This window comes from Gasterosteus aculeatus, chromosome 14 (genome assembly GCF_964276395.1).
Source record: "Gasterosteus aculeatus chromosome 14, fGasAcu3.hap1.1, whole genome shotgun sequence".
NCBI classification, from domain to species: domain Eukaryota; kingdom Metazoa; phylum Chordata; class Actinopteri; order Perciformes; family Gasterosteidae; genus Gasterosteus; species Gasterosteus aculeatus.
The window spans coordinates 7,729,814-7,755,089 of record NC_135702.1 but is presented as its reverse complement, the minus strand read 5'-3'; the positions used below and the strand labels follow the sequence as shown (position 1 = coordinate 7,755,089).

The following is a 25,276-nucleotide window of genomic DNA, read 5'->3' as shown; positions in this document are numbered from 1 at the left end:
TGTTTTCTTTACAGCTTCCTGAGTGATTTTTGTATGAATTAGTCCTGCAGATGGCAAATGAGGTTACTATGACAACTAATGTTCTTTTTTTAAATACAGAAGACGTGGATGGGTTATTGTTCTCTAATTGATCGCTTGTCGTTGTAATGGCTAAATGGTTTATCATAATGGGTCCACAGTCATGTGCTTTAGAAATATCATGCAAACATTATACTGATGCAATTTTTGCCAGTCAAATAAATGTTCAAATCTTTAAACTACACGTGTAGTAGTTCCGTTTACTAAAGGATTATTCAGAGGTGCTAACCAAACTGCACAACATCTTATTGAGAGAGCTGTCAAATAAATAGTAATTATAGTGTAATTACAGAGTAGACCAGCATTACCCCTTGCATATTTTCTTTCTTTCTGCTGTAGAAAGGTGTGTGGTTTACAGGTATCCTTCAGTCTTAAAGGGTTTGCAGTTTTTACAAACTGTTCTATGTCATTCAGCGATGCAGTTTGCTGATGGTATTTAAGGAAAATGTAATATTATTTAGTTTTCTGTCAGAGAGAAAGATAGAGAGTTGCAAATGGTGTTCCTAGTGTCGTATTTTGCTGTGTAAAGCATGTTTACTATGAACATTGTCCATTCACACATGCAGAGTTACTAGTATCTCATCAATGTGAACATCTGTAAACAAGTTAAGCATGAGAATAATATGTACATTTTTAATTAAAACAAATTGTTGAGGGAAGATGGGTTTAGAATGCACACAGTATGTGTAACTGTTTCCTTCTCTTTTGGCCATGTCATCGTGTCCTCAAATGATGTCGAGCTCTACCTCTTAAGACGGTTCTCATCAGACCAGAATGTACCTGGCAGTGACGCTAATAAAGAGCTCCATCTGCGCCTGGCAGGCAGTGGCAAATGACCCAATTAAGGTCCGGTGAAGTCTCCTCTTTCACCTATTGGCAATGGCTGCTGTCATCTTCATCGTGATGAAAAGCAGATAGTGCAAAGGTAATTAAATACCAGAAGGGACCCGGGGGCAAACCTAATAACTCCTCGTAACAAGCCAATAAGAAAGCTTACTTCAACCCAAAGCATGTGCATGCTGAAGAGGACCACTTACTGATAGTCAATAGGCCTGCAGGTTTCCCGGAGAAGATTGACCTTGGGGAGCGATATCTGCAATAGCTCGGAGGCAAATTACAAAAAGCCTCCTGGCCGACCACCGTTTATCTACCAAAGTGATCTCTTCTGCTCTAGTCGGAACTGGATTTCATGTGAACCCAAAGACTTTGCTTTGCAGGGTAAACATACCGACAGCAACGTCTCTTGTGGTGTTGCCATCTGCTGGCAGAGGTATGGTTTTTGCAGCAATATTCTGAGGCTTCGAAGTACGTGCAGTACTGAACAAATCGCTAGGATATGTTATTGTCATGAGTAGTTGTTAATGTCATTAAAACCGCTATAATAATTATAGCATGCAAACTGTTTTTCGAGGAAATATAATAATTCTAGTTGTGCGAATACTTGCTATAATACATAATAATAATAAAGGATACAAGTATATAGATTAGTATGATTTCAAAATAACAGTACACATCAAATTAAAAGGGTTCAAAAGGTAATCTTCCAGTTAGGACATCATTTCAAAATAAAAGCCCTTCAAAATGTCTTTCACGGGCTAACTTCATATCCCATCTATGCCTATTTATCTGCAATTTCACATTGTATTTAAAAGAACAGGCTCTATAGTTACAATATACGATATAAAAGTCACACTCAATGAGTGCTGAAGGCAACTAGCTGTTTACGTCTACGTTGCTACGGCAACGCATTGAAGCTTCCTCAGAGAGGATCATGGGAAACAGTTTCGGATGCTGAAGCGGAGGGAGTTTCGAAATATTTCATGATTAGCCGCGGTATAACACGGATAATACGACAGTTCTGATAACGTTCCCGTCACCAAATGTTGTCATTGTTTGAACGATCCACTACCCGCTGACGTAACTTAGTGCGCAGGTACGTCTTTCTTTTTCGGCCAATAAAAAGCACACAGTAAACAGAATGAGCTAAGTAGCTAATGCTAGTTAGCGCTACGGTGACCATAACATGGTTGTTGTTGTCGTCTCTGACAATGGATAGCGTTAGCGAATATCACCCTTTCAATACATGGCACCTACACTTTTAACGATTCAGTAGTAGCTGCGATGCAGGGTGTTTACATTCCACAAGTATACGTTTTACTTGTCAGCTAACGTTAACTTAACCTTTAACGTTCTATTTAATGCTAACCTATATCGCATTTTCAGTGGGTTCCTGCAATGTCGACGAACCCCTCCTGAGTGCATCACGCAAAGGAAGAGCTGATGCTGTCATTCAAACATGGATCTAAAGCTGGAGGTTGTTTTGTCATCCAGCATCAAACGGAAGAAACCATGGCCGCGGTTCTGCTGGCTTGGGAAGGTGAGGACAGTAAAGCAGATCGACCAGAGATCCCAAAACGTTTTTTAACCATGCCAGAGAGAAATCACCGTGGACCTGTGTCGTGTCCCTCTCCAGGAGAAGGAGTCTGTGTTCCTGTTAGATGACAGGCGCATCAGTGAAATCAACATGACGTCTGGTCGCACCAAGAAGAGGACTCCCAAACTCCATGCTTTGCTCAACAGTGTGGTCACAATGGCTTCATCCCACAACGGTGAGTGACATCTGTGAACTCAAAGCAAAGCCCATGTCACCTGTCGATTACAAGTATGCATGACGTGTTTCTTGCTTTTCCTTTTCCAGGTATTTGGCTTTGTGGACTTTTGGCCTCAGGAGAGATTTTTCTGTGGAACAGGGATAAAGACCTGTTAAAGAAAGCTGCAGCAGTCCCGGAAGTGTTTCAACTGATTACTGCCGTTCAAGGTATGCACATTGCTTGTATATTATGTACATGCATTGTATTCTGCCTGTAACATACATTTACCTGGAAGATGTAGAAGAGGGCATTTTTATTTGCATACATATTCTTTGCTGTACACAACAACGGCTGAAGATTTGTGTTTTTAAAGGGATTTGTATTCTTTCTTTCCTTCTAACCTGAGCGGCACATAGAGTACCCCGATTTCAACTATTCCATTGAAAAGATTTGTAAAACCTTCAATCAATGCATTCGTGTGTTCATGTTCTCTCAGGGAATGCTACGCGACTGTCGCTCCAGGTCTCGGACAACGGTACACGCGTGTGCCTAGTAGCTTTAACGGGGCAAGTGTTCCTGTGGGAGTGCGTGGATGTACGGGATCTGACAGGGGTACGAGATGGCACAGTCAAAGGACACTGGGCAAATATACAGCCCCTTGAAGATTCCATCCTGCCTTCCTCACAAGACAAGGAAGCATCCCAACACACAATTTTCATCAAGACAGTGGTTTGTATACTATTCATACCGATTGTGTAATGTTTCAGATATGACAGTTTGACAGACCTTACAGTCTCTATTTCATGTTTTATTTGATCCTTTTCCAAACTCTCCTATAGGTGCTGGGTGATGCCTGCTTATCAGCCTTTGTTTTCACATCTAAGAAGAAGCTGATCATCACCTGCCTAAAAATCCAATGGGAAGAAGGCCCCGTGAGGGTGGGGTGAGTAAATATGTCAGTGAAACAGACGTTTCGGCTTTCATTGGGTATCGCAGTGGTTATAAGTGCACGTTTCTCTTCGCAGTTCTTTGGGATACAACATACAGTGGGCCACTAAGACGTACCCCATGTCTCGGCTAACCCCGCCCTGCCAACCAGTGAAGTCCAGAGGGGCCTTGTTGCCCGCCTTCTCTCCAGATGGGTGCCTGTTAGCCATTGTCCTGAACCAAAGACAACCCAAGGTGAACATCTGGCCTCGAGGTCTCGTTTTCAAATCCTTGTATGCTTTTTTGCCAGAAGTCAAGATTTATAATGACTCTTCTTGATTGCAGGCCACACAGGTCCTCTTTGTGAGCACACAGAATTTTGTCTCAACGTCAAGTGGCCTAGGAGGATGTGGGAGTAAGAAACTGGATATCCCCTCAAAATACATAAGGTATAATATGAATAAATAAAATTGGGAACACGTGTCGTGGTTGGTGTTCTGCAGTAGTCAGCAAACCTGGGGGTCAACGTCTATTTCGTCACTCTGTTTAAATACTGCTTGAGGACCTGTATCACTTACTTACATCACACCGTTGTCTGGACTGTCAATATATAACATGTACCAAAGAAGCAATAATAATTTCAGCATCACCGTCGTAGACAACCATGTCTGTACAATTCTATCACTGCTAGGATGTGATGATGCAAGAAAATGATTCCAACCAAAGGGTGTGTTGCATAACCTGATTGAAATGTGTCATTAGAACTACTTTAAAATCTTGCTGTCCAGTGTGTACTTATTTGGAAATGGACTTAACATACGTTCTCTTTTAGATCCTACTGGGTGGGCAGTGTGAGTTGGTCACCCGGCAGTCTTTTCCTGGCTTGTGTTCTGAAGAGAGGCTCCCTTCTTATGCTGACTCGTCTTGGGGGTCTTATCACTCTAACAAGCTGTGGTTGCAATGTGGACTTTGGGCCTGCACACTTTCTACCCCTGCACCCCCTCGTCACTTACCGGTACATACAATGGGACATTAGCTCATGTTACAAGAAATCCAGCCGATGCTTTCATTCAAATTTCTCTTGTCTCTTCTGTGGTCCCATCAATCCTTTAGCCAAGTGAAATTCCCTCCCTGCTTTCTATTTTTTAGAATTTTTGAGAATTAAAGAATACAACCGGTGTGAAACATATAATGATTGTTATATGTGGAGCTGCAAGTAACAATTACTTTTACTATCGATGTACTGTATCTGCTGATTACTGGTTGAGTGATTGTTTGACCGTTCAAATGTAAGAAAACACTGCCTGCATTACTTAAAGGCAAAGGTGTGATCACTTTGTTGTAGTTTCCAAAACTCAACAATATTCAGCTTGCAGTATTAGTATTAATTATTTGTAACAGAAACCTATAAACTAGGAAGCTGAATGAAAATTGCAAAAGAGTACAATATTTCTAAGTGTAATCAATGAATCAAGTAATCATTTCAGCATCGATATTATGTTGGTGCTAAAGGTTTTCCACTCTTTCCCTCTGCAGGGCGCCATTGTCTGCAGGGAAGGCGGAGGCCTCGGTGTCCAGCTCTAGCTTGTCCGTGCGGGATGTCCTGAGACAGCGGTACTCTGTGACCTGGCATCCGCGGCTTTTGTATCTCATCGTGTCTGATGGCTACATGGCCACAGTCATGAGGGTGCTGGATAGGCCTTCTCCTGCCCTCACGCTGAAAACACTTCTAAAGGACACAAGCACCGACTTGGAGAAGGCCAGTCGGCTACTTGATAAATCCCAGGTGGTTGACCAGGGACTTCTTACTCATCTTTGGCTTTTGTGTGTACTTTATGTTGGAATATTCCTGACAATATGGTTTCCTGGCATTCCTTGTTTTCCAGATTCATTTGAGGGCATGGTTGGAGTCCCTGTCTTGCCTTAACCTTGACAGCAGCCATATGACACGTGGGCCCAGCACTGCAGACTCCGTCATTTCAGCAGCCACAGATGGATCCACTCTGCCACTTTTCCTGCAGGATCAGGGGACATTGGGTGGTACCATGGAACTCCTTGGAAGAGTACAAGTCGGTCAAATAGTAGGGCTGTTGTAGTTGCTTAATTTACCTCTGCAAATTTAACCTTTAACCTGTGGGTTTGTGCGGTTTTCTAGACGTTCTTCGAGGATGACTCTGATGTGGACGGACCTCCTGCTGGTTCTCATGTGGAGGAGGGTGGCCGCCTGGAGTTCGCCTCGATGTTTGACACACTCCATGCCTTGGACACACAGACTGACACTGCACTTGTTACTAGCACAGATTATGAAAAGGATTCAGGTCAAACGGAGAGGAAGACCCCGGTTATTCATCGTGAACTTGGAAAAATCCAGACTAAGCTGTTGACAGCCTGGGCTTTTGGCATGTCTCTAGGAAATGGCGTGGACAGCCGAACTCTTCTGCTGCGGCACGCCCTCCACTGTGCGGTGCGATTAGCTGCTTTACTCCATTTGATCCCAGTCTCCGTGAACTCGGAGAGAAAGAGTGTGCTGGGTTCCACCCGCGTTCTGCAACTCCTCAAGGCCCTCCTGTCATTCCTTCCCTGGGATAGCACTCACACTGATGGGCCAAGCTGCCTGGGGCTGGTGGTAGAGCTCAGCAAGCGGCTGACACGCCTCCTGCTGACTCCTCCCCCCGAGTCTCACCACATTGGTCACTGTCAGTTATCGTCTCATAGTCTATCCTCAGTACTGCTCGTCCTGCAGCTGGTCTCTGATTCGCTTGACAACACCTACAGCCTGCAGCAAAGAACTGTCTGGTCCTCTGCGGAGAAGGAGTCCCTTCCCCGGCCACCGCGGCGCTGGCCTTCCGACTCCCACCACGTGCCTCTGTTACAGACCGGGAAAGAGGAGGAATCCTGTTTTGTGCATCAGGCCAGACCTGTTCCCCAGAGACCATCCAGCAGGTACAAGCTGTCTCTCTGTCTTTTAATGTGTCAGTGTTTATGAGCAAAACGTCAGCTATTTGTTGTTGAATTCCCCTATCATTTTTTCATTGAGTGTCATGTTTTGGCTGGTATTTAAGATCGTCGTCTTTTGATTTTTCTCTTGTGAACAGACTACTGAAAGTGTGGCAGTGGGTCTACACGATCACCCAGCAGTATACGGATGATCTGAAAAGCTTTAAAGGCGCCGATGGATGGGAGGAGGAACAACAAAAATTGTCTGTTATCATGTCTCAGATCCAAACCGCTCTGCAGGCTACAGGAGAAAGACTAGAAGAGGGTCCTGCACTGCTGAGCTACCAAGGTCTTTACCTGAAGGACTGTGTATCTAACTTTGGTTATTGCATCCGTTACAGGAAATAAAGGGGGTTGTTCAAATGAAAACAAACCCAATGTAAAATGATAACAGTTCTAATTGGAGTAATAATTGTTGTCTAATATTTCATTTCTCCTCCCCCAGGTGAAAGTCTTTTCCTCTGCGGCTCGTACTCAAACAGTGCTGATGTATGGCGGTCAAAAATCTGTGAGGAGAGCAACAAATGTAAAAAAAAAAAAAAAAAAAACCCGTTCCATTTTAGCCTACCACAGGTTCCCATTCAGGCTGAATCGATAATCACGTGTCTTTCTGTTAGACTCTGCTCGTAGTGTCTTCAAGGAGACACGGCTCTGTCTGGCACTCCTCTACAGTCTGCTATCCCAGTACCGCCTGAGAGAAAGCCAAGAGCTGGGGGACCACATGGCCCGCCTGATCCTGCACAGGGCTCAACCGCAGAAGGACAACGTGACCAGCATAATAGGTCAGCCGTGGGGAACAAGTCCTCAGTCTTTTAGACATTTTTCTGTATTAGAAATGTGGGAAATGGGAGTATTTGTTTGACACCAATAGCATTTTGTAGGAATAACTCACGTGCACAGCCTCGGCTATCATCTGTAGCTAAGTTTTAGCCCTGCCTCTATATGCCCTTGCAGCTGACTCCTTTCCTTGCCCGTGGCTGCCGATGGACCTCCACAGCGACGCTGCTTTTGCGGTGGTTCAGACCCTGGGGAGATTCATGGCCTCCTATTTCACCAACCGACCCGTCTACATCCTGCCCCCTCACCATGTGGCCGTCCTGCCTCCGCTACATCTACCCGAGGGTGTGTTTCCATGATTATTTGTCTGTTCAACAGGTCATTTCTTCATTTGTGTTGCCATTTGGTGATGCGCTCTTTCTCAGCCCCTCGTGTTGGACGCTTGGTGCCACTGTGCCAGGAGGAGGTGTCTAGAGCAGTGCGACAACAGCAGCTGTCCGAAGTATGGACAGTGGAATACGCCCAGGACCTGCTCCTGCTAGGAGGCCTGCTTCCTGAGACTGTGTGGTTGGCTTATCATCTGGGTGACTGGAAGGCAGCGGCCTCTCTCAGCCTGGCCTATACAAGTTTCTGCAGCGATCACTTTGACTTTACTCGGTCAGTGGGAACGCATACGGTGTAATCAACTAGTAAATCATGTCCTTATTTATTCAAATGAGTTTAGTTCAATTTCAAACTTTCAGTATGTTTGTTTCCATTAACATCTCAATGACATAATTTGTGACAGGCTCAGGAGGAGAGAGCTCCACCTCCCAACAACTTTAGAACCGGAGAGTATTTTTGAGGTGGAGCTGGAGAATCTTCTTGGCAATAAGTCCGACTTCCAAGAGCGCAGCGATAAAGAAGGTGACAAAAGCTTTATAGGTTGGTGAGATCTCGACCATAAATTGACCACAACACGCATAGATCCCTTTAATTATAATCTGTGCTTTTCTTGTGCTTTTCTTGTACTAGACCCTTTGGAGGGAGAAGACCGGGAATTGTTACAGATTTCCATCCATGAGATTCTGAAGGCCTCGGTCATGGCGGGAGTGAATGTTATGTCTTCACCAATGACTTCCTTGCTTGACACAGTCAAAGACCTCTGTGCTTGCCTGCCGTTCTTGGTGCCAACCGGACTGTATCTGCCTTCCCCTCCTCTTTACTGCCCCCAGCCTTCCCCCAACACACTGGTGCGCTCCATAGAAGACGAACTTCACTGTACAGCACAGTGCGTTTACATCTAAACTTGTGACGTGAAACGTTGTATTTGTCTGATGCTCAGGACCCAATAGGGACGACGGGGCAGTTTGTGGAAGTTGCATCGCGTCACAGAGTGTCTGGGGTTCTCCAAAGATTGCTGTTACTTCTGAGGTCTGCACGTTGCTGCCATCCGGCTGCCCAGTGGTACATCGGCCATCTACGCCGCGCCAGACACATACTACACAAGGTGCTTTCTAGGACCCACGGATTATTTTGTGGTTTCAAAAGTGTGGCTGACATAGCTGACATTCTGCATTCACCGTGGCATGAAGTGCCCTGACAAATAGAAGGAATATGTGGTTTTGTGTTCAGATCAAGAAGAAATACGCCTATCCATCAGCAGCAGAAGAAGAAAAAGATTTTCCAGAGGGCCTGATGAGGTTTGTCAGCCGAGGTGGATTCTTCAGACGGGGGCCGAATAACGACGGTCGCCTGGACCCTGACACCATTCAAACGATCAGTAAGACATCTCTCTTAGAGAACGGCCGACATCATAATCATGGATCCGCTATCTAATCAGATTGCGTTTATTTCTCCCTTTAGTCTGTTTCAGGGAGCTGTGTGCTTTGTGCTGGATGCTTCATGTCAGGGACCAGCTCTCTATTTCCTGCAGGAAGTATCAGGCTGCCAGACAGCAGGAGAGAGATGAACAGGTAATTTGTTTGATTTTTAAGACATGCTTATGTTTAAATACTCCTAAGTATGTACAGTATACCCTATAAATATCTGGGTGTATTTGTATCCGTCAGATCATTGGTTCAGAAGTGAGATCGACCTGTGTTGATGCTCTCCGCTGGGCCTGCAGATTCTTGCCTTTCTCTTGCTTTCTCAATGCTGAGGAGATCCTCCAGGACGTCCTGCTCAGCCTTGTGTCTGAACTTCCTCCTCTCTCTCTGGTAATGTGACCCTCTCCTACATACATCAGTGTTAATCAAAGGGAAACCAACTGATCTTGAAGGAGTATGTTTCTCATCCCGGCTTGTTCTTCTCAGGTGGCAGACGCGCTGGTGCGAACCTTCCCAGAGGAGGAAGAGTCCGTCAGAGTCCCTCTGAGAGAAAAGTATAACTCACTGCTGCAGAAACTTAGGGGATGCAATGTCCTTGGTATGAACTCCTCTGTCTGTTAGCAAGTTGCTTTGAAGTTCTATAGAGGAAAACAGTTCTTTTTAATGTATTTTCTCAAAACTTCACTTCATCCATGTCTTTTGCTTACAATCTTATAATGACCTTCTTAACATATATGATGAATTTATAGATGGCACTCGATTGTATCTCGTCTGTTTCCTAGAAGGCGAAAAAGAGGAGGTGAACGAATTGATGATGGTTGTCATCCAAGACAAATTCAGACTGAGGAGAAAGCATCTAGGACGTTTGAAGAGACACCTGGCCCCCCCCGAGCTCCATCTGTGGGAGAAAGAGGAGGAGCAGGATGACAGGGGGAGCAAACACGGGGCGGCCGTGTTGAGACAACTCTCACTAGGTACAAGTCTGAGCACCAGCACTTTAACTGACCATGGGTTTCCCCCGGTGCACAGTGACGCAGACACCGTGGATAACACATCTGAGGCTACCTCTCCTGACTTGCATGGAAGAGCCACAACAAGGTAACCGGCGTAGGAAAGTGCATCTAGCATCACGCTCGGGTGTTTTCTGTCTAATTTGTGGCTCGCGTTGTGTTGTTCTTTGCAGGGGCAAAAAAGCAAAAGTAAGGATCAGGGAACATGCAAAGAAGACTGCTGTTAAGATTGAAAGCGTCATTGAGGAGGAGAGCCAGCCAGGCCATGCAGAGGGGAATGAGCGGCCCTGCCTACCCGTGGTCGGTAGCTGGGAGTTTGAGCTGGAAGATGAGGAGTATCTCAATTTCCTGGAGCTCTTCCTCAGCTACGTGCTAGAGAAGGATAGCACGGATGGAGGCGACGCAGGCAGCGAACTTCCGTTGTTGAAGGGCTTCTCCTCCCGGCTGAGGGAGAGGGAGTTGCATTCCCTCACTTTCGATGTGCTCACAACTATTCATCGCCGGCAAAGGGACGTGCACCATCATGCGAAAAAACACCCAGGAAATGATCCTCCAGTGTTCAGAGCCGGCTGCTGCTACAAGTCCGTGAAACAAGTTGCGACCCCCGATCTGCCGGCTTCCTCTGTCTGTAGTGAAGCCCCCGTATCCAGAACTAGCCTCTCCGTCACCTCTCTGCCTGGGCTGAGAACCGGCAGGCAGAAAGGTTTGTTTGGCCTCCGACAGCAGAGGCTTTTGGGGCAAAGAAAAGAGGGCGAGATTGTGCTGTCAGAAAGCAGCCTTAGTAGAAGTGCCTTTGCAACAGGGCAGCCCTCAGAGAAATACATGTTCAGCCCCTCTACCTCTGTGGAGGCCGTGATGGAACCGCAGCAGGGATTGGACCCTAAACTAGAAGCGCAGTTTCCAGAGCTGGCCAGGCTGCTGGAGTGGATGGTACGCTGGGCGGATAGGAGGGCGCTGCTAGGACATCACGGTAAAAAGAAGAAAGAGAGGGCAGGAGGGCGAGCCGACGAAGGAGTAGTGATCCGTGTCAAAGCCTCGGCGCCCGCCGTCTTGACTTCCCTCCGTCTGCTGGAGCGCAGGTACGATGCCCTGCTCGGGTCGGACCGCAACGGTGGCCCCATCCCAGTTCCACAAACACAGTGGAGTGTAGCCCCTGTGCTGCAGCCCGAGGCTGAGAGAGAGAGCAGCGTGGATACAGGTTACCCCGGGTCAGCCAACACCCCCATCATCGGTCTTGATTGCAATCTGCAGCAAGGCGAGGTGTTCATGTGAGTGCGCCATGTTTTTATTTACAATGCTTTGTTATTGGCGTAAAATTAACATTGAGGCATTAGACAAGAAATGGCACGAAGGATATAAAAAAAATGCTCCACCATCAACAAAAATGTCTGCATGTTAAGAGGTGATTTCAGTTTTACTGTAATTGTAAATAACCCACAACATTTCTGCATTACTTGTTTCCCTGCAGTGGTTCTCGCACAGATGACCCAGAGGAACAAACAGTTCTCAGATCACCTGTCCTTAGTGACCAGGATCCATTCACGTTTGATGATCAGCAAAGTGAATCCAGTTCAGAAAAAACATCTCAAGATGACTTCGATCCAACACATGAAACGGAAGGTATAGTCATATAGGATCATCAAAGTTGCTGTAAAACAAACCCTTGAATTGACTGATGAATTGACCTGTTTGATATTTGTAGGCAAAAGAAGCGACAGTGAGGGCTTGGAAGTGTCCTCGTCTTTTACCAAAGGGAAAATCTGCACACCTGAAACGGTAAATATCATCATTCAGGATTCCCATTCTTCCTATGAATCATCAACAAATATCTGCCATCAATCTTCTGTGCAGAGCTTGAAGCTTGCAGACCTGGACACATCAGAAAGTGACAAAGACATGTCCAGCTCCACCTCTCTGTGAGTTTTTAATATAATCTTTAACACACATAAATATGAAAGCCATTACCACAATAAATAAACTGCCCAAACTGTGGCAGAGGTTTTCGCAGTATTGCATCATTATTTTTGTTGAATAATGTAATTCTTGTAGTTGTCTGAAATTCTTCATCACCACCCCTTACAATGAATAAATCCAAAATATAGCAGAATTCCTGCTGAGATTTATTTTACACAAACACAGTGGTGGTGAAACCTCAACCTAAAACATACAGAATCGTTGTTGCCGTGGGTGTATAAAATGCCTGCTTTGTCGTTTAAGCCACATTCACGCTGAACGCCTACAAGCCCCCCCGGACCCGGAGCCCCAAGCTTCCCCTGCTGTCCAGCCCGAGGCAGAAGTCCATGCAGATCCCTTCGCTTCGATTGGAGTGATGCTCGCCAACGCGCACGGGGCTCCTCCAAACCTCCCCCCACAAAGCTCCGAAGCCGGTGTGGATCCTAGTCAGCCGTCATCCAATCAGACTGTGCCGATGCGACAGCGTCTGGGGGAGGACTTATTCAGACTGGTTCAGGTAAGAACAGAATCCTCAAAAGGAAAGCCATTGTCTCACCCAACTCTTATGTGTTTTTTGTTTTCCTTCATTACAGCATATCAACTACATGAGCCTGACGGAGGTTTTGAGAGCTTCGTTTTCTAACCTGCAACTGGCCCAGCAGAGCTCTTCTTTGGCCCAGTCTCAGATGAACACATCACACCCGGATGCGCCATCCTCTTGTGCTCCCAAATTCATCCCTCAACCAAATCCCATCACCGGTCAAACCAACATTTCTGTGCCACCTCAGACACGAGCATCTTTGCCAAATTCAAGATTCGACCCTCAGTCCAGTCCGGCCGCTGCACATGCGACCGTTGACCAGTCTGCCTTTCAGAGCTCAGGGAACATCTCTCCAACAGGCAGCCTGCATCACACCACCAGGAATCTTCCCCCCGCCGCTAATGGTGCAAGTGCCAGTCATCAGGTATGGCTCAAGTGTTCTTTTCATGTTTCATGACACAATACGCTTCTACAAACCATAACTAAAGCTAATATCATTTGTTCTTTAGGAAATGCAGCCACTGTCTGTCCAGGCGATGTCACCGCAAACCCACTTCAGGGAGAACGAGAGGTTAATCGCACCCTCTCAGGGGCTTCTGACCACTACTCACGCCAGTCATCCTGCTCAGAAGGTCCTTGTTTTACTACCTCCTAATAACATCAAACAAAGTGACGCTGCGACCGGCGGGTCCCATCAGCACAGGCCTAAACACAAAGACCAATCCAGCTCGGTTCTAAAAGGGCAACTCGGTCTTAAAGCCCCGGATGATCCAACTCCCAGCCCAAGGCACTCCCAACCCAAGAGTGACATATGGGAGAGATCCAGAGGGCAAGGCTTCTCCCTGCTTCCCCCTGCTTCACCAGCTCAGCCACCTGAACCAATGCAGGGCCTTCGTCTGCTGCACTGGCAGCCGGTTCCGCGCGGCGAAACCACGTTCCCCAAGCTGCCCTTACCAACGTCCTCCTGGTCCCCTCCGAAGATCACAGTTCCGATGGGCGAGGCGCGTATGATCAAGCTTCTACACATAGATGCTGGACGAGAAACGGTAACACTTGTTTCACTTTTACATTGGCCGGCCTGAAATGTTGCATTGTAGTTTATGTACGGTGATCCGCCTCTGCCGCAGATGTTTCCCAAAGCGGCTCCTTCGGCCCAAATGAGCCGTCTCATGTCCATGGAGGAATTGAGCAGCTTAGTGGGACGGAGGGAGGACGCTGAAAAGGCTCAACTGGGGTTGCTCAGAGTAGACCGTGGTACTGAAAGCACCAGAAGAGCCACCGCCTCTCCCATCTCCTGCATGAGGTAAAAAAAAAACAGTTAGTTTACATGTTATTGATTTTCTTTTTTCAAAGTAGATCATTGGACTCGCTCTGCTCACGGTGTTATTTGTAGGCAGAAGAGGAGAGAGGAGAAGGCAGGGAGGGCGAGAAGAAAACCACAGGTCTCATTCAGACCAAATGAATCTATCATTCCTACACAAGAGGTAGAACAATATTCCTTCTTGTAAGAAGTATTTTTTTTGCTTCTACCAATGTTTGAGTACAATTCTCCTATCATAGGTTTGTTCCAATATACCTCAACAGCCAACAAATGAACCCGCACACGAAGAGCCCGCAGCAGCTGAAGAGATCCGCCCCGGACAAGATGTTGCTAATTTTGCTCAATTTGGTAAGTGTCAAAATGCATATTTCACAAATAAACTAATATTTTGAACTTTGGAACATTCTAATGTTATGTTTTCAGTTCTATTTATCTGTTGGTGTTTTTTCTTGACCTCCAGGGTACTTTGATTCTTTGCTGACTGGTCAGAGATTATTGGATCAGGCTACATCCACTTCAGCTGAGCTCCACGCCTTTGCTTCTATGTGTAAAAGGCCTCCAGAGTGCCAAGATGCTTTCACCAACACGGACCCGGGTGAGTTGTAGCTTGGGTTACCAAGTGTTGCTTGTAATTACACAGTTGTTGCTTTCACGCGTAATTGAATTAGAATGCTTTTATGTTATTTTTTTACACTTTTATTTTTTGGATCAATTAAAAATAATTCTATACTTTCAATTTCTCTGTCGTGCCCCGGCTGCGCATGTAACATTTTATTGATTTTTATTTCAGCTTGTCCTCCCACACTTGTGGATAAAGCTGTGTCGGCCTTTGTGGATGCTAGTAATCCTAAATGTGAGTTGAGGTTCTGGTTACAAGGACGACATACTGCTTTCTACATGTATTACATTATGTCTTTGTGTGTGCGTTTGTTTTCTCCAACAAGCACAACGCTCAGGGAATCGGGGATTTTGCAGCGAGGGCCTCGTTCAAGACACAGAGGAGGCCCCACAAAAGCAAGAGATGAATCTGGTAAGATTACTTACTTCAAGGATTGTACTATTCTGTTTGTGATAGGCACAAACTGATCTCCATGGTCTCCATACATTTATGTCTTTGTCTCTCAGGGTCCTGATGGACGGCAGTTCATAAGTGTCTTGGATCTAGAAGACGAAGCCCTGCATCAGGACTTAGTACAGAATGTTCCCTCCACCCGCCCTGCTTCTCCTACTTCTGCTCAGTTGCATTTACTTGCTACTTCTGTTATAAGGAGTGGTGCTGCTGCTGATCCACAACCCGCAGTCACAATTCAAGAGGATCCTGACTGGACGTCACACGAAGGTATTTCTAGATCTTCATATTGTGTATAGAGTCTAACGCAGATATGTCTTTGAGTACCATCAGTGAAGCGAATATTATACACTAAATATTTGTCGTTCTGTACACTCTAGATATCCCCGAGGAGTCGCCGTCCCTCGGTGACATTGAGCCCAACGGGTACCAACAAGGGGTCATTCAACAAGAGACGGTAGAGCGATATGACTCTGAAATCTTTCGTGCCATAAAGACCCAGAGCGTTGGACCTCAAAGGGCCTCGTCCACACCTCCTACCGTCTGGTTCTCCTCCCGCATGTTGGAGCTGGACGCTCAGTTGGCCGCTCTACAGGACATTGCGGACAACCTTGAGATGGACTTCTCCAAATCCAGGATGGTATGAAAGCATGATGTTTTTCACTATTTCTCTTGGTTATTTTACGAATGACACGTCCTCATCAAAGGCTGACAAATGTATGTAATATGTCGTTCTTTGTGTAGCTGGTGAACACGATTGAAAAGCTCACGCCAGCCTCGGCTCCTGAGGTGAAGACGACAAAGGCAGTTAAAAAAAGCGTTAGACTGTCTGTCCCGCAGGAAGGTAAAACCTAAAACAATTCATCTCAAAAGCTGCATTCTAAGTCCTTCAACTCCAGAAACAAGAAAACAGAGTTTGTTGTATATCATCTGTCCTTAACAGCATGGTTACCACGACTGGACACGTTGACTGAACCAAATGCCTTGGAAGAAGAAGAAGATCAGGAAGAAGAAGAAAGTGTTCTTCACAATGATTGCTGGGCGTACAAAAAGAAGCCATCGTTTCCTTATTCTACCTCTTCTTACAGTCACATCGCTGGTCCCTCCTACCTTCACCTCCCTCCAAGTAAAGATGCTATTTAATCCAATATTTTCTAAGAATTGTTACCACCTAAAATAAGTGCCTTGGATAGTAGCAAACAGGTGTACTTTAGTTTATGAATATATACATATATATGTATATTACAAATTATAATGTTTTATGTTTATAAAGTTTAATATATATATATATATGTATATTACATTCATCTGTGTTGCTTCCACAGAAGTGAAAAATCATCTGACTGACACACCTGGAACATCTTCTGTGTAGGTTTAAGTATTTCTTAACCATTTTACGACTCATATTGTGTGTTGTGTAGTTTGTGTCTTCTATTTGACAAAACCCCGGCTGTCTACCTGTCCATCTCTAGCTGGGAAGATGAGAATCCGGGTCAGCCTGAGCTATCCGATACTGCAGAAATGTTAGACGACTTGATTAGGGAAGGTTATTTATCCCTGACTGATCTGGATCTGTCCAATTCACACACTGCAAACCACAGCAGGTAAGGAACATACTAAAATGTACTGCTGCCCAAAGGAGTGTTATTTGTCACTGAGAGTCATTTGAACCACGACAGGCCGGACTGGCAGGAAAGTAGCTGGATGTCGCAGAAAAGCGTCCGTCCGGAAGATGAGAGGAGAGAGCTGAGGACCTGGATGAGAAGGAAACAGAGGGAAGGACTGGCTGTTTATCAAAAACACAGAGAAAGCCTGAGGGAGAGGGAGCGCAAACCCTTTTCTACCTCTGGGGCAAAGGTGAGATATGTTGTGACCCTTTCACTAGAAATGATATTCCATGGCATGTTGTTTTAGTAAATATTATTTTCCCCTTTTTAGAAATCAACAGACAAGAATCAAGCATCTACTTGGGGAGCCAGGGAGGAAAAGAAAAAGTATGTACTCGTTTACGTTGTCCTTGGACGTGAAACATGCATTTTTTATATGCATACCTGTTATTTCCATATGATTGAATAGGTTGATGCTTCTGGAGCAATACGATCAGAGGACCCGTGAAGCCTGTTCTTTGGTCAGGGACTCTCCCAGCACTCGTCCAACCCTACGTACGTCTGTACAGACGAAAGGCTCATCGGTGCCCTTAACTACACGACCCACTTCCGCTCCACCCTCCGGTGGCACTCACAGGTACCTCCAGCAACAGTAATCTGACCACGATCTTGTCTCATTAAAGAATAATTGTACTCTGATCCATCCGGCATCTGAACAAAACATTAATCATTCATTCAATATTGCACAATTATACAGTTTTTAAGTTACAACAATTAAGTTATGGAGGTATTGTATTTGTCTTAGGGCACATAGGGAATCTGCCAAATCTGAAATAAGACCTAAGTCGGGACCAGCTCAACTTCACCTTGCTGCATGGACTGTTAAGGTGCAGAGACGGCCCTCAGAGGATCTCGGCAAGAGACTGGGACTACATAGACCAGGTATCGTCATGATATTCAGCTACATTGGTGTCCTGTAGAAAAAGACGTACTTGGATGATGTGTTAGTAACAGCAGTTCAACGGTTAATACACTGTAGATATATTTCCAATCTTTCCTCAAAAACATTCATGTTAAATTCCCGATATTTGTTTGTTTTGTGAATCTTGTGTTAGTGACCTCCCTGCCAAGGGACCGTCTGTCTCAGGTGACCCGGCGCGGCATGCTCGCGCACACAAAGAGCCACACTAAACTGCACACGGCCAGCCAGAGTGAGGAACGGCACGTGGGACGCCAGAGAGAGACAGGGGGGAACAAAGGTCCTTCAGGTTGGACTGTTGCCCAAAGAGGGATCCTAAGGGAGCATGCGAGGATGCAAGAGAGAGAAGAGGTGAACCTTCGGGGGGCCACTTCAGAATTGAGTAGACTGCTGGAGCCGGAGGAGTCTTACACAGTAAGAATCCCTTTCAGCACAGATGAGCTCATATCTGAGACAAATGTAACTACAGTAGACAGTAACATTATTTTTTTAAACACCACACACCTTTGTTAATAGATGGTGTGGGTTCATATCCCGTTTCATACATTGCTGTACACTCCACAGGGTTTTACTGGACTGTTGGATGAGCAGGTTGATGGTGCCAGAGCCGGTGTGTCAGCGCTGGACTTGCTCGACAATCTTTCTGAGAGCGCCAGCAGTAGCCTCAGCAAAATCGACTGGGCAGCTATTGAGAGGATGGTGGCTGAAGATGACCTTGAGCTTGAGTAGATGCACTTTCAGGACCTGATGTGCCTATTGAATATACTGTAATTCAGAAGCATTTAAACGCTATAAGTTAGGTCATTGACCTAGGTCATGACATTTTCATTATTTATTGCTAGAGAAGGCCTGAAATATACAATATTTGGTGTTATGAATTTCTTTTTCTCGAATAATTTATAATAGCATATTTTTGCACTGAATTTAGGTTTGTGCCTTTTTTTGCGTACTTCATTTCGAACCAACTATTAAACATCTGTTTTTAATAATTCAAACGCTGTCTCTCATTTATATTGTTGCTCTGCCCACAGGATCACAAAAGCACTTTTTTTTTTTATTTCTGAATCCACCATTAACATTTAAATGTAAGACGAGTTGTTTTACAGCGGCACGCATTTCATTTAGCACTGGATCTTCGGATAATAATAAAATAACGAGATACAGTCCACTATGTAACTATGCTAACTGAGTTTACGCAAGTTGTCCACTTGTGTGTGATTCCACGAGGAAGGAAGCGGTGCTGGGTTATGATTTGCACATGAAACATCCGGAAGTAGAAGAAGAAGAAGAAGAAGAAGAAGAAGAGGAGGAGGAAATAACTTCCGTAGGTCAAAGGTAATCTTCGAATTTGAAAACATGGATCCCAACAAAGTGGATGAAGGTAGCAACAGTTTCCTATCAAATCGAAGCTTTGTATATCCGACAGTTGAGTTATGTGTACGTGCAAGAATGTTCTGCGTTATTTTAAACTAAAATTACATTTATAGGCTCACCAGTAACCTTATGTGAGAAGATGCATCATTGCTAGTTTTGCTAGCTTGCTAGCTAGTTATACCGTGGAATTCCAATTGTGACGTTAGCTTGTCATAGCTTTAATATCCAGAAAAGCTGCCTGTCCTTCAAATAGTAAATCATTTTTTGTTCTTATCAATGTTAAATATATTCTACTCGGTCAAGTCATTCTTCGAGCTTAGCAGACGATATCTTTATCTTCTTGTTCACGGATAACATGTTGTCGTTTTGGTCAGCAACGTGTTGAAGTTGCTTTGCTTACAAAGAAAACACAACCAATAGAGTTGCATCTTTTATTTTTGAGCTTGTTGAGCTTTCAAGTGAAACACAATTCGTTATTAATTAACACGTTATGATGAATAATGTGCTGTCTGTTATTGCAGCGTCGGACAAGATGAGTGATGATGGAGAAATGGCATCTGTTATGGGATTCTCAGGTTTTGGTACGTACAGTCCAACATTAATTGTCAATAATCATTTATTTCCTACACAACAAAACGACAATATGTGTTGCCAGTTATTGATCTGATAAGCTTTCTTTGCTTCATCAAGGTAAGAAAGCCCGGACGTTTGACCTGGAAGCCATTTTTGAACAGACCCGTCGAACAGCGATTGAGAGGAGTCAGCTTGTATTGGGTAAGTTTACCAACGCAACAAACTGTTTGTTTTGTCTCCACAATGTGTGTAACGTGGTATTGTAATTGTTACTTCCTTAGAGGGGCGGCAGAAGGATGATCATATGGAGCAGCAAGGTGAAAGCTCCCAATCGGCTAAGTCATCAGTTCCTGCTCCAAGAAACAAAGCTACGGCTGCTACTGCCAGGTAACCACGGATTTGTAGTTTGACTGTTTCATATTTATTATTTATTTTAGTTATTCCACCGCTGATTCAGGAGTTAGTTACATATCGTTATGTCATGCATACAATTATGTTGTCTTTTTTTGTCCTATCTTAGAAAAGAGAGTGGAGGGAGCAGCAGTGACAGTGGTTCAGACTCCGACTCCGATTCCGAGCTTATTGGGCCCCCACTTCCTCCGCAACACACCTCCCAGGGCGGTGATGATGAGCTTGGGTCACTGACTCATGCATCAGGCACCACAGCTCACAGTGACGACGATGATGAAGATGATGAAGGGGAGGCACAAGATGACGACGATGATGTATGTTGGAAATAACCCACTTAGCAGTAACCCTTATTGGAGGTTACACTACCCCAATGTCATTGCATTTGTATTCATTCTGCAATGCAACGAATGATGGACAATCAAAGTTGTTACTAACATATTACTTTACTACTACTACTTACTTACTATTGCTCAGTTTTATGCAAATGTATCCGTAACTCTGATGGAAGGAAATCATACACAATAGAAGATTCTGGATCCAAAGCAGTTAAATGGAATCATTATATTTGCACCTTTTTATTCCATGTCACTGTGCTTTTATACTGTGACATGTCAAATTGTCTTTAGGGTAAAATGACCATAAGGGCACCTGTTTATTCTGTTTTGTGGGGTGCTTTTGAACTTCCACCACTAGATGGCAGCACAATCATATTAGTCAGTTGTAGTTCTTGCACTAAAGTGTCACCTGATCACTCTTCTTTTAAACTCAAAATATGGCGTAATATTGGAATGAAGAGTATTTTATATATCTATTTACACTCACATTGTCACATAGAGTAAATGTCTCAAGTTATGAGTGAATTGCTCAGATATCAACCTTTTTACTTCCCAAACTTTTCCCAGTCTGTCACCTACCGACTATTGCTGTGGCTGCAGACTCTATTACTATTAGTTGTCAACCTCCTAAAGTGTAAATATCACGTGTCGTTGAATCTTGGTATGAAATGAAAACAACTGCACACCTACTTCAGCCTTCTTCAGTCTTGACTGTTTACTTCTACTCAACTTTCCTTCCTAGAATCCAGTAAAGAAGATTCCAGACTCTCATGAGATCACCCTGCAGCACGGCACCAAGATAGTAAGGCCCTCTTCTTTCAGCACTCGGTGATTATGTGGCTGAATTATGATGACTGTAGGGATGCCACATTCAACTTACACTAAGCACCTTCTAATACATCTGGAGATTGGCAGCAGCTTTTGGATTTTCCCACCAAAGTTCCTTAACTCTGCGGAATTGTAGCAACAAGAGCGGCAGAAATCTGTTCCCCATGATATTTTTGGCAGTAACAAAACCAAAATATTCTATCCCTCCACGTCTTCAATGTAGAGACGCTCTGGCATCCAGATCTAGTGCTCATTGCTGTTCCAAAACTTTTGAGATCTGAATAATTCCATCATTACACAAGAATAAACTTTAAATATTTGACTTCTGTTTATACTTTGCTTACTTTAGAGGAGGCAGTATGACCACACTGTCAACATCTCTAGCAGTGGGAGCAACCTGTAACACTTGGTTGGCCTCTGAATCTTGCCCACCTGATCGCCTGTCGGTTTCAAGCGCGTCGATTGTCTCCTCAGGTGTCGGCTCTGGCCTTGGACCCATCTGGAGCCCGTCTGGTGACTGGCGGGTTGGATTATGATGTGCGTTTCTGGGATTTCGCCGGGATGGACCAGGCTCTGCAGGCCTTCAGATCCATCCAGCCCTGTGAGTGGTGAGTCCACTTCTGAGAACACACAGTGGAACATCAACACAGTTGCTTAACATTTGCTTAATTAGTTTCACGCAAACATCCAGTCCCCTCGCTGCATTTATGTGTGCCAAAGTGTACACGCATACATAAACACGCTTGTTCAGCTTCATTGAGCCTCATGTCCTCTCCTTTCGTTCAAAATGAGCCTTTCAGGGGCAGATGGTGGAGATGTTGTGGGTGTTTGTGTGTCTGCATGCGTTTATTCTGTGATTCACCGGGACCATCATCAAGGATCAAATTCTTTTTGGGCTTTGTGAACCGGGCGGCTTCCCCGGAGCAGACCTTCCCTTGTTAACTGAAATGTACGCTACATTTAATTTGATTACAATGTGATCCAGTAGCCTGTTTGGTTTACTAACATGCTGGGCTTCATGTAGAGAGCTGGGCTGCCGAGGTCCAACTGTTCCCCTTCCCTGACCCAAAAAGCCGACCCGGGAGCTCAGTCAAACTAAAACAGCGCGGAAAATGAGGATTTGGTGCTATGTGAGCGTTCGAGGACGCCAAAGCCCTCAACTTTAAAACAACAGGGGTGTTATCCTCACTTTCATTACAGCAATGGAACTTTTTTGCTCTGTGTATTGAAATGTCGGTGCCCCGTATATACCCCCTGTTGTGTTAATGCTATTGGCTACTGACCTGAATTGCTAATCTCGCTCTTAAGTAGTCCACATAGTTGTCTCTTCTATTGTGTGTTGTTGTGTATTATAGAAGGCCACATGTGTACTTGTTATTCAGTGTAAACACAAACATTTTTATCTTATTTATTTTGTTGTGTTATGTCTATTTTCCCTCCGTGCGTTTCATTAGGATGTCTGTGTATAACATAAACATGAGCCTGTGTCATCATTCTCTTCAGTTTTTGGTGTGTGTGTGTGTGTGTGTGTGTGTGTGTGTGCGTGCGTGCGTGCGTGCGTGCATGTGGCAGGTCAAAGAACATTTCTCACGTACAAATCGGCTGTTGTGTTGTTTTCGTTCCTATAGCTACACTTTTCCCAAACCCTTTGAAGGATGAAAAAGCGTCTTGTATATATAAATGTTGTAAACTGAGAGCTCACAGATGCTTTGCAAACATGCACCAAGACACTTATCAGAACTTAGCACCACAGAAATGCAAACAAAAAGTACCTTCTTTTCCTCGGCGTTCCTCTTCATTTGTGTGTCCGTGTGTCCTAAGCCATCAGATCACATCCCTGCAGTACAGCATCACTGGTGATGTCATCCTGGTGGTTTCTGGCAATGCACAGGCGAAGGTGTTGGACCGCGATGGCTTCAACGTCATGGAGTGCGTGAAGGGAGACCAGTACATTGTGGATATGGCCAAAACCAAGGTAGAGTGATGTTCGCGTATCGTCTGCGGCCTGTTTTTGTGGCGTTTGCCATCGTTTCACGTAGTTGTATTTTAATCACCTAGTTATTTGCTGAAATCGGATATCACATCAACGTGGTCTGAAGTCTATGATCTGTTTGATTATCGAACAACATGTTTCTTTCCCTTTTCATACTTGTTTTTAGACAACTTGGGAAGTTCCAAAACGTCACCAGTTCTCCTGCCTTAATAACTGATAATAAATTGACACAAATGGTAATACACTGCAATGAATCTTAAAAACGGCCAAAACAGACGTGTGGGCCGCTTGGGTGACGCTGACATCGGGTTTTAAGTGGATCTATCAAACGACGCTACGAGGGCGGTGGCACCCGAAACAGTTTGTTTGTAGGCCCGACTGCTTAACGACAAGCTAAACAATAAAACTCTTTAAAGCTGAGAGGAGCTGTGGATTTGTGCCCTCGAGTGACCCCACATTCCAGTCACGTTTTGATACATTATCATCATGGACACTAAAGATATGTCGCGTTCATGCTTTTCCCTCTCATTGAAGCGGCCGCCAATTCTAAACCCCGGCGGGATGCTCGCTCTGCTGTGATGTTCAGCGAGTGGACGCCGCCAACGCGTAATGGTAGCAAGCTGAAGCCAAGAGCCAGTCTGCTTGTGTTTTGTAGCAACCTCGGGGGGGGGGGGGATTGGGGGGGGATGTCGTGGTTCATCTCATGCTTGTACCTGCCTCTACAAAAGAGCATCCTGATTAATCGTCCGTGCTTTGGTTTTAGCTGTGTTTTAAGAAAGCCCCATTGGTGGTCACTAACCATCTGTGCCAGCTGCGGTGCATTTGGACATCCTACATTCTTGTCCTGCTCAGTCCCATCTGGAGCCGAGGGGAGAGTTTGATTCAACAGAACTGCGCTTGGGCCCGCCGCAGACGTCCCAGTCCATTAGCCGTGTCTCATGTGATAATGAAGGCTTCGCTCCTACTCCATTGACTGATTGTTTCTTGCCTTGTACCTCATTCCTCTTGCTCCCGAGAGATCTGCGGCACCGGGGCCAATGTCCACATGCTGCGTAGCGGTTTTCAATGTTTCATTTAATATAGCCCAGTTTCCTATGTTGTTAAATCTTCTAACTGATGGGTTTCTCTATGCGACAGCCCTAAAATGTGAAAAAGCCATATGGGTTTAAAGTGTAATGTAAGTCGCTTTGGACAAAAGCGTCTGCTAAATGACCTGTAATGTAATGTAATGTAATGTAAAACCCGCCCGAGAAAAACGTATTAAAGGAGCAAATCTTAGCTCGAGAAAGACATTCTTGGATCATTAGCAAAAATCACCTGAAAGCTGATCTATTGATTTCACTTTCCACTTTAATTTTACAACAAAGGAACAAATCCTAAACCAAAAGCATCCAAACGGGTACAGAGACCTGTTCCTTAATGCGGCTGCAATGAAACCCGACTGGAAACGACCCCTCGTTGTTATCAGCGAGGCTTCTGTCCTCGGTGCTGTTTGTCATTAAACCGCTCTGTTTTCTTGTTTGCTGTTAGTACGACCATCAATCTGTGTCTCTTTAGTCATTGGCAATTTGTTGTCCTAAACTATTGAGGAAGGGAAATGCGATCTGTTTAGGAAGGCAGCGTCTCCTTCGGCCCAATCCTGAACCTCCCGTAATGCCCAATTCTCTCCACTTTGATGTCATTGCACCGAGCGGGGAAGCAATCATTCACAGCCCATTTGAGCTGTAACCTCATCATGCAGTGAAGGTGTTTATTCACTGTAAAATTGGACAACTTAACGGTTTGTCATCCTTTTTTTTTTTTTTTTTTTTGTGTCGTTAAAAACAGCGGGTCGGAGGCAGTAAGCCGTTTAGCGATTCATCAAAGCGGTGTGTTTTAGAGTATTTGACGCTAAGCAGGCCTCTCCTCCGGATGCACGCGTACCGAGGGCGCCTCGCTCGACCTCTGCTTCGCGCGCCTGTTCTGCTCCTCTCGGGTCTCCTGTCAAGCAGCAGGTCATGTGTGAAGCCTCTTAGCGGCTCTCCACGTGATCCCGCTTTTTTTTTCTTTTCTTGTTGTTACGAGTCGTTCACCGCAGGACGATTCCAGCGGAAGGAAACGTCCC

The 25,276-nt window shown here is 45.0% G+C and overlaps 2 protein-coding genes across 6 annotated transcripts in view; both read left to right on the top strand.

Annotated features, from left to right (window-relative positions):
• Nucleotides 1-1,797: 1,797 nt before the first annotated feature.
• On the top strand, nt 1,798-18,653 carry cplane1 (ciliogenesis and planar polarity effector 1). Of its 4 annotated transcripts, none has more exons than XM_078087821.1 (50): nt 1,798-2,011; nt 2,302-2,455; nt 2,552-2,687; nt 2,777-2,896; nt 3,166-3,398; nt 3,509-3,612; nt 3,695-3,851; nt 3,942-4,045; nt 4,429-4,611; nt 5,133-5,382; nt 5,483-5,665; nt 5,752-6,539; nt 6,692-6,882; nt 7,039-7,119; nt 7,211-7,375; nt 7,548-7,715; nt 7,796-8,027; nt 8,158-8,276; nt 8,385-8,602; nt 8,695-8,859; nt 8,985-9,132; nt 9,216-9,325; nt 9,422-9,568; nt 9,665-9,776; nt 9,961-10,276; nt 10,362-11,456; nt 11,657-11,808; nt 11,891-11,964; nt 12,040-12,104; nt 12,406-12,658; nt 12,735-13,106; nt 13,192-13,728; nt 13,810-13,985; nt 14,076-14,166; nt 14,267-14,351; nt 14,464-14,598; nt 14,794-14,856; nt 14,948-15,033; nt 15,129-15,342; nt 15,453-15,712; nt 15,817-15,916; nt 16,016-16,198; nt 16,398-16,440; nt 16,545-16,676; nt 16,752-16,929; nt 17,011-17,066; nt 17,149-17,316; nt 17,485-17,621; nt 17,795-18,072; nt 18,223-18,653. In XM_078087821.1, the coding sequence occupies exons 2-50, from the start codon at nt 2,375-2,377 to the stop codon at nt 18,385-18,387; spliced, it is 9,609 nt and encodes a 3,202-aa protein (XP_077943947.1). In that variant the 5' UTR covers nt 1,798-2,011; nt 2,302-2,374; the 3' UTR covers nt 18,388-18,653. The 4 variants fall into 4 exon arrangements, with proteins under 4 accessions (XP_077943947.1, XP_040053253.2, XP_040053254.2 ...); XM_040197319.2 differs by having other exon boundaries at nt 14,243-14,351; XM_040197320.2 differs by having other exon boundaries at nt 8,158-8,294.
• A 191-nt stretch (nt 18,654-18,844) lies between these two features.
• The window catches only part of wdr70 (WD repeat domain 70), a 29,716-nt gene continuing 23,284 nt past the window's right edge, over nt 18,845-25,276 (top strand). The window contains exons 1-8 of one of the 2 annotated variants that reach the window (XM_040197322.2): nt 18,845-18,993; nt 19,554-19,613; nt 19,723-19,806; nt 19,887-19,992; nt 20,126-20,330; nt 21,094-21,153; nt 21,654-21,787; nt 23,001-23,154. In XM_040197322.2, coding sequence (XP_040053256.1) covers nt 19,565-19,613; nt 19,723-19,806; nt 19,887-19,992; nt 20,126-20,330; nt 21,094-21,153; nt 21,654-21,787; nt 23,001-23,154 — 792 coding nt within the window. In that variant the 5' untranslated portion in view covers nt 18,845-18,993; nt 19,554-19,564. Of the gene's footprint in view, nt 19,040-19,553; nt 19,614-19,722; nt 19,807-19,886; nt 19,993-20,125; nt 20,331-21,093; nt 21,154-21,653; nt 21,788-23,000; nt 23,155-25,276 lie in introns of both variants that reach the window. The other variant, XM_040197321.2, reaches the window with a different exon arrangement.

Bases quoted from the DNA above. Each gene is read 5' to 3' on its own strand.
- cplane1 (XM_040197316.2), top strand. From the start codon at position 2,375: ATGGATCTAAAGCTGGAGGTTGTTTTGTCATCCAGCATCAAACGGAAG. The intron at 3,852-3,941 runs GTGAACATCTGG...TCTTGATTGCAG, and splicing joins TGAACCAAAGACAACCCAAG to GCCACACAGGTCCTCTTTGT. The intron at 9,133-9,215 runs GTAAGACATCTC...TTCTCCCTTTAG, and splicing joins TGACACCATTCAAACGATCA to TCTGTTTCAGGGAGCTGTGT.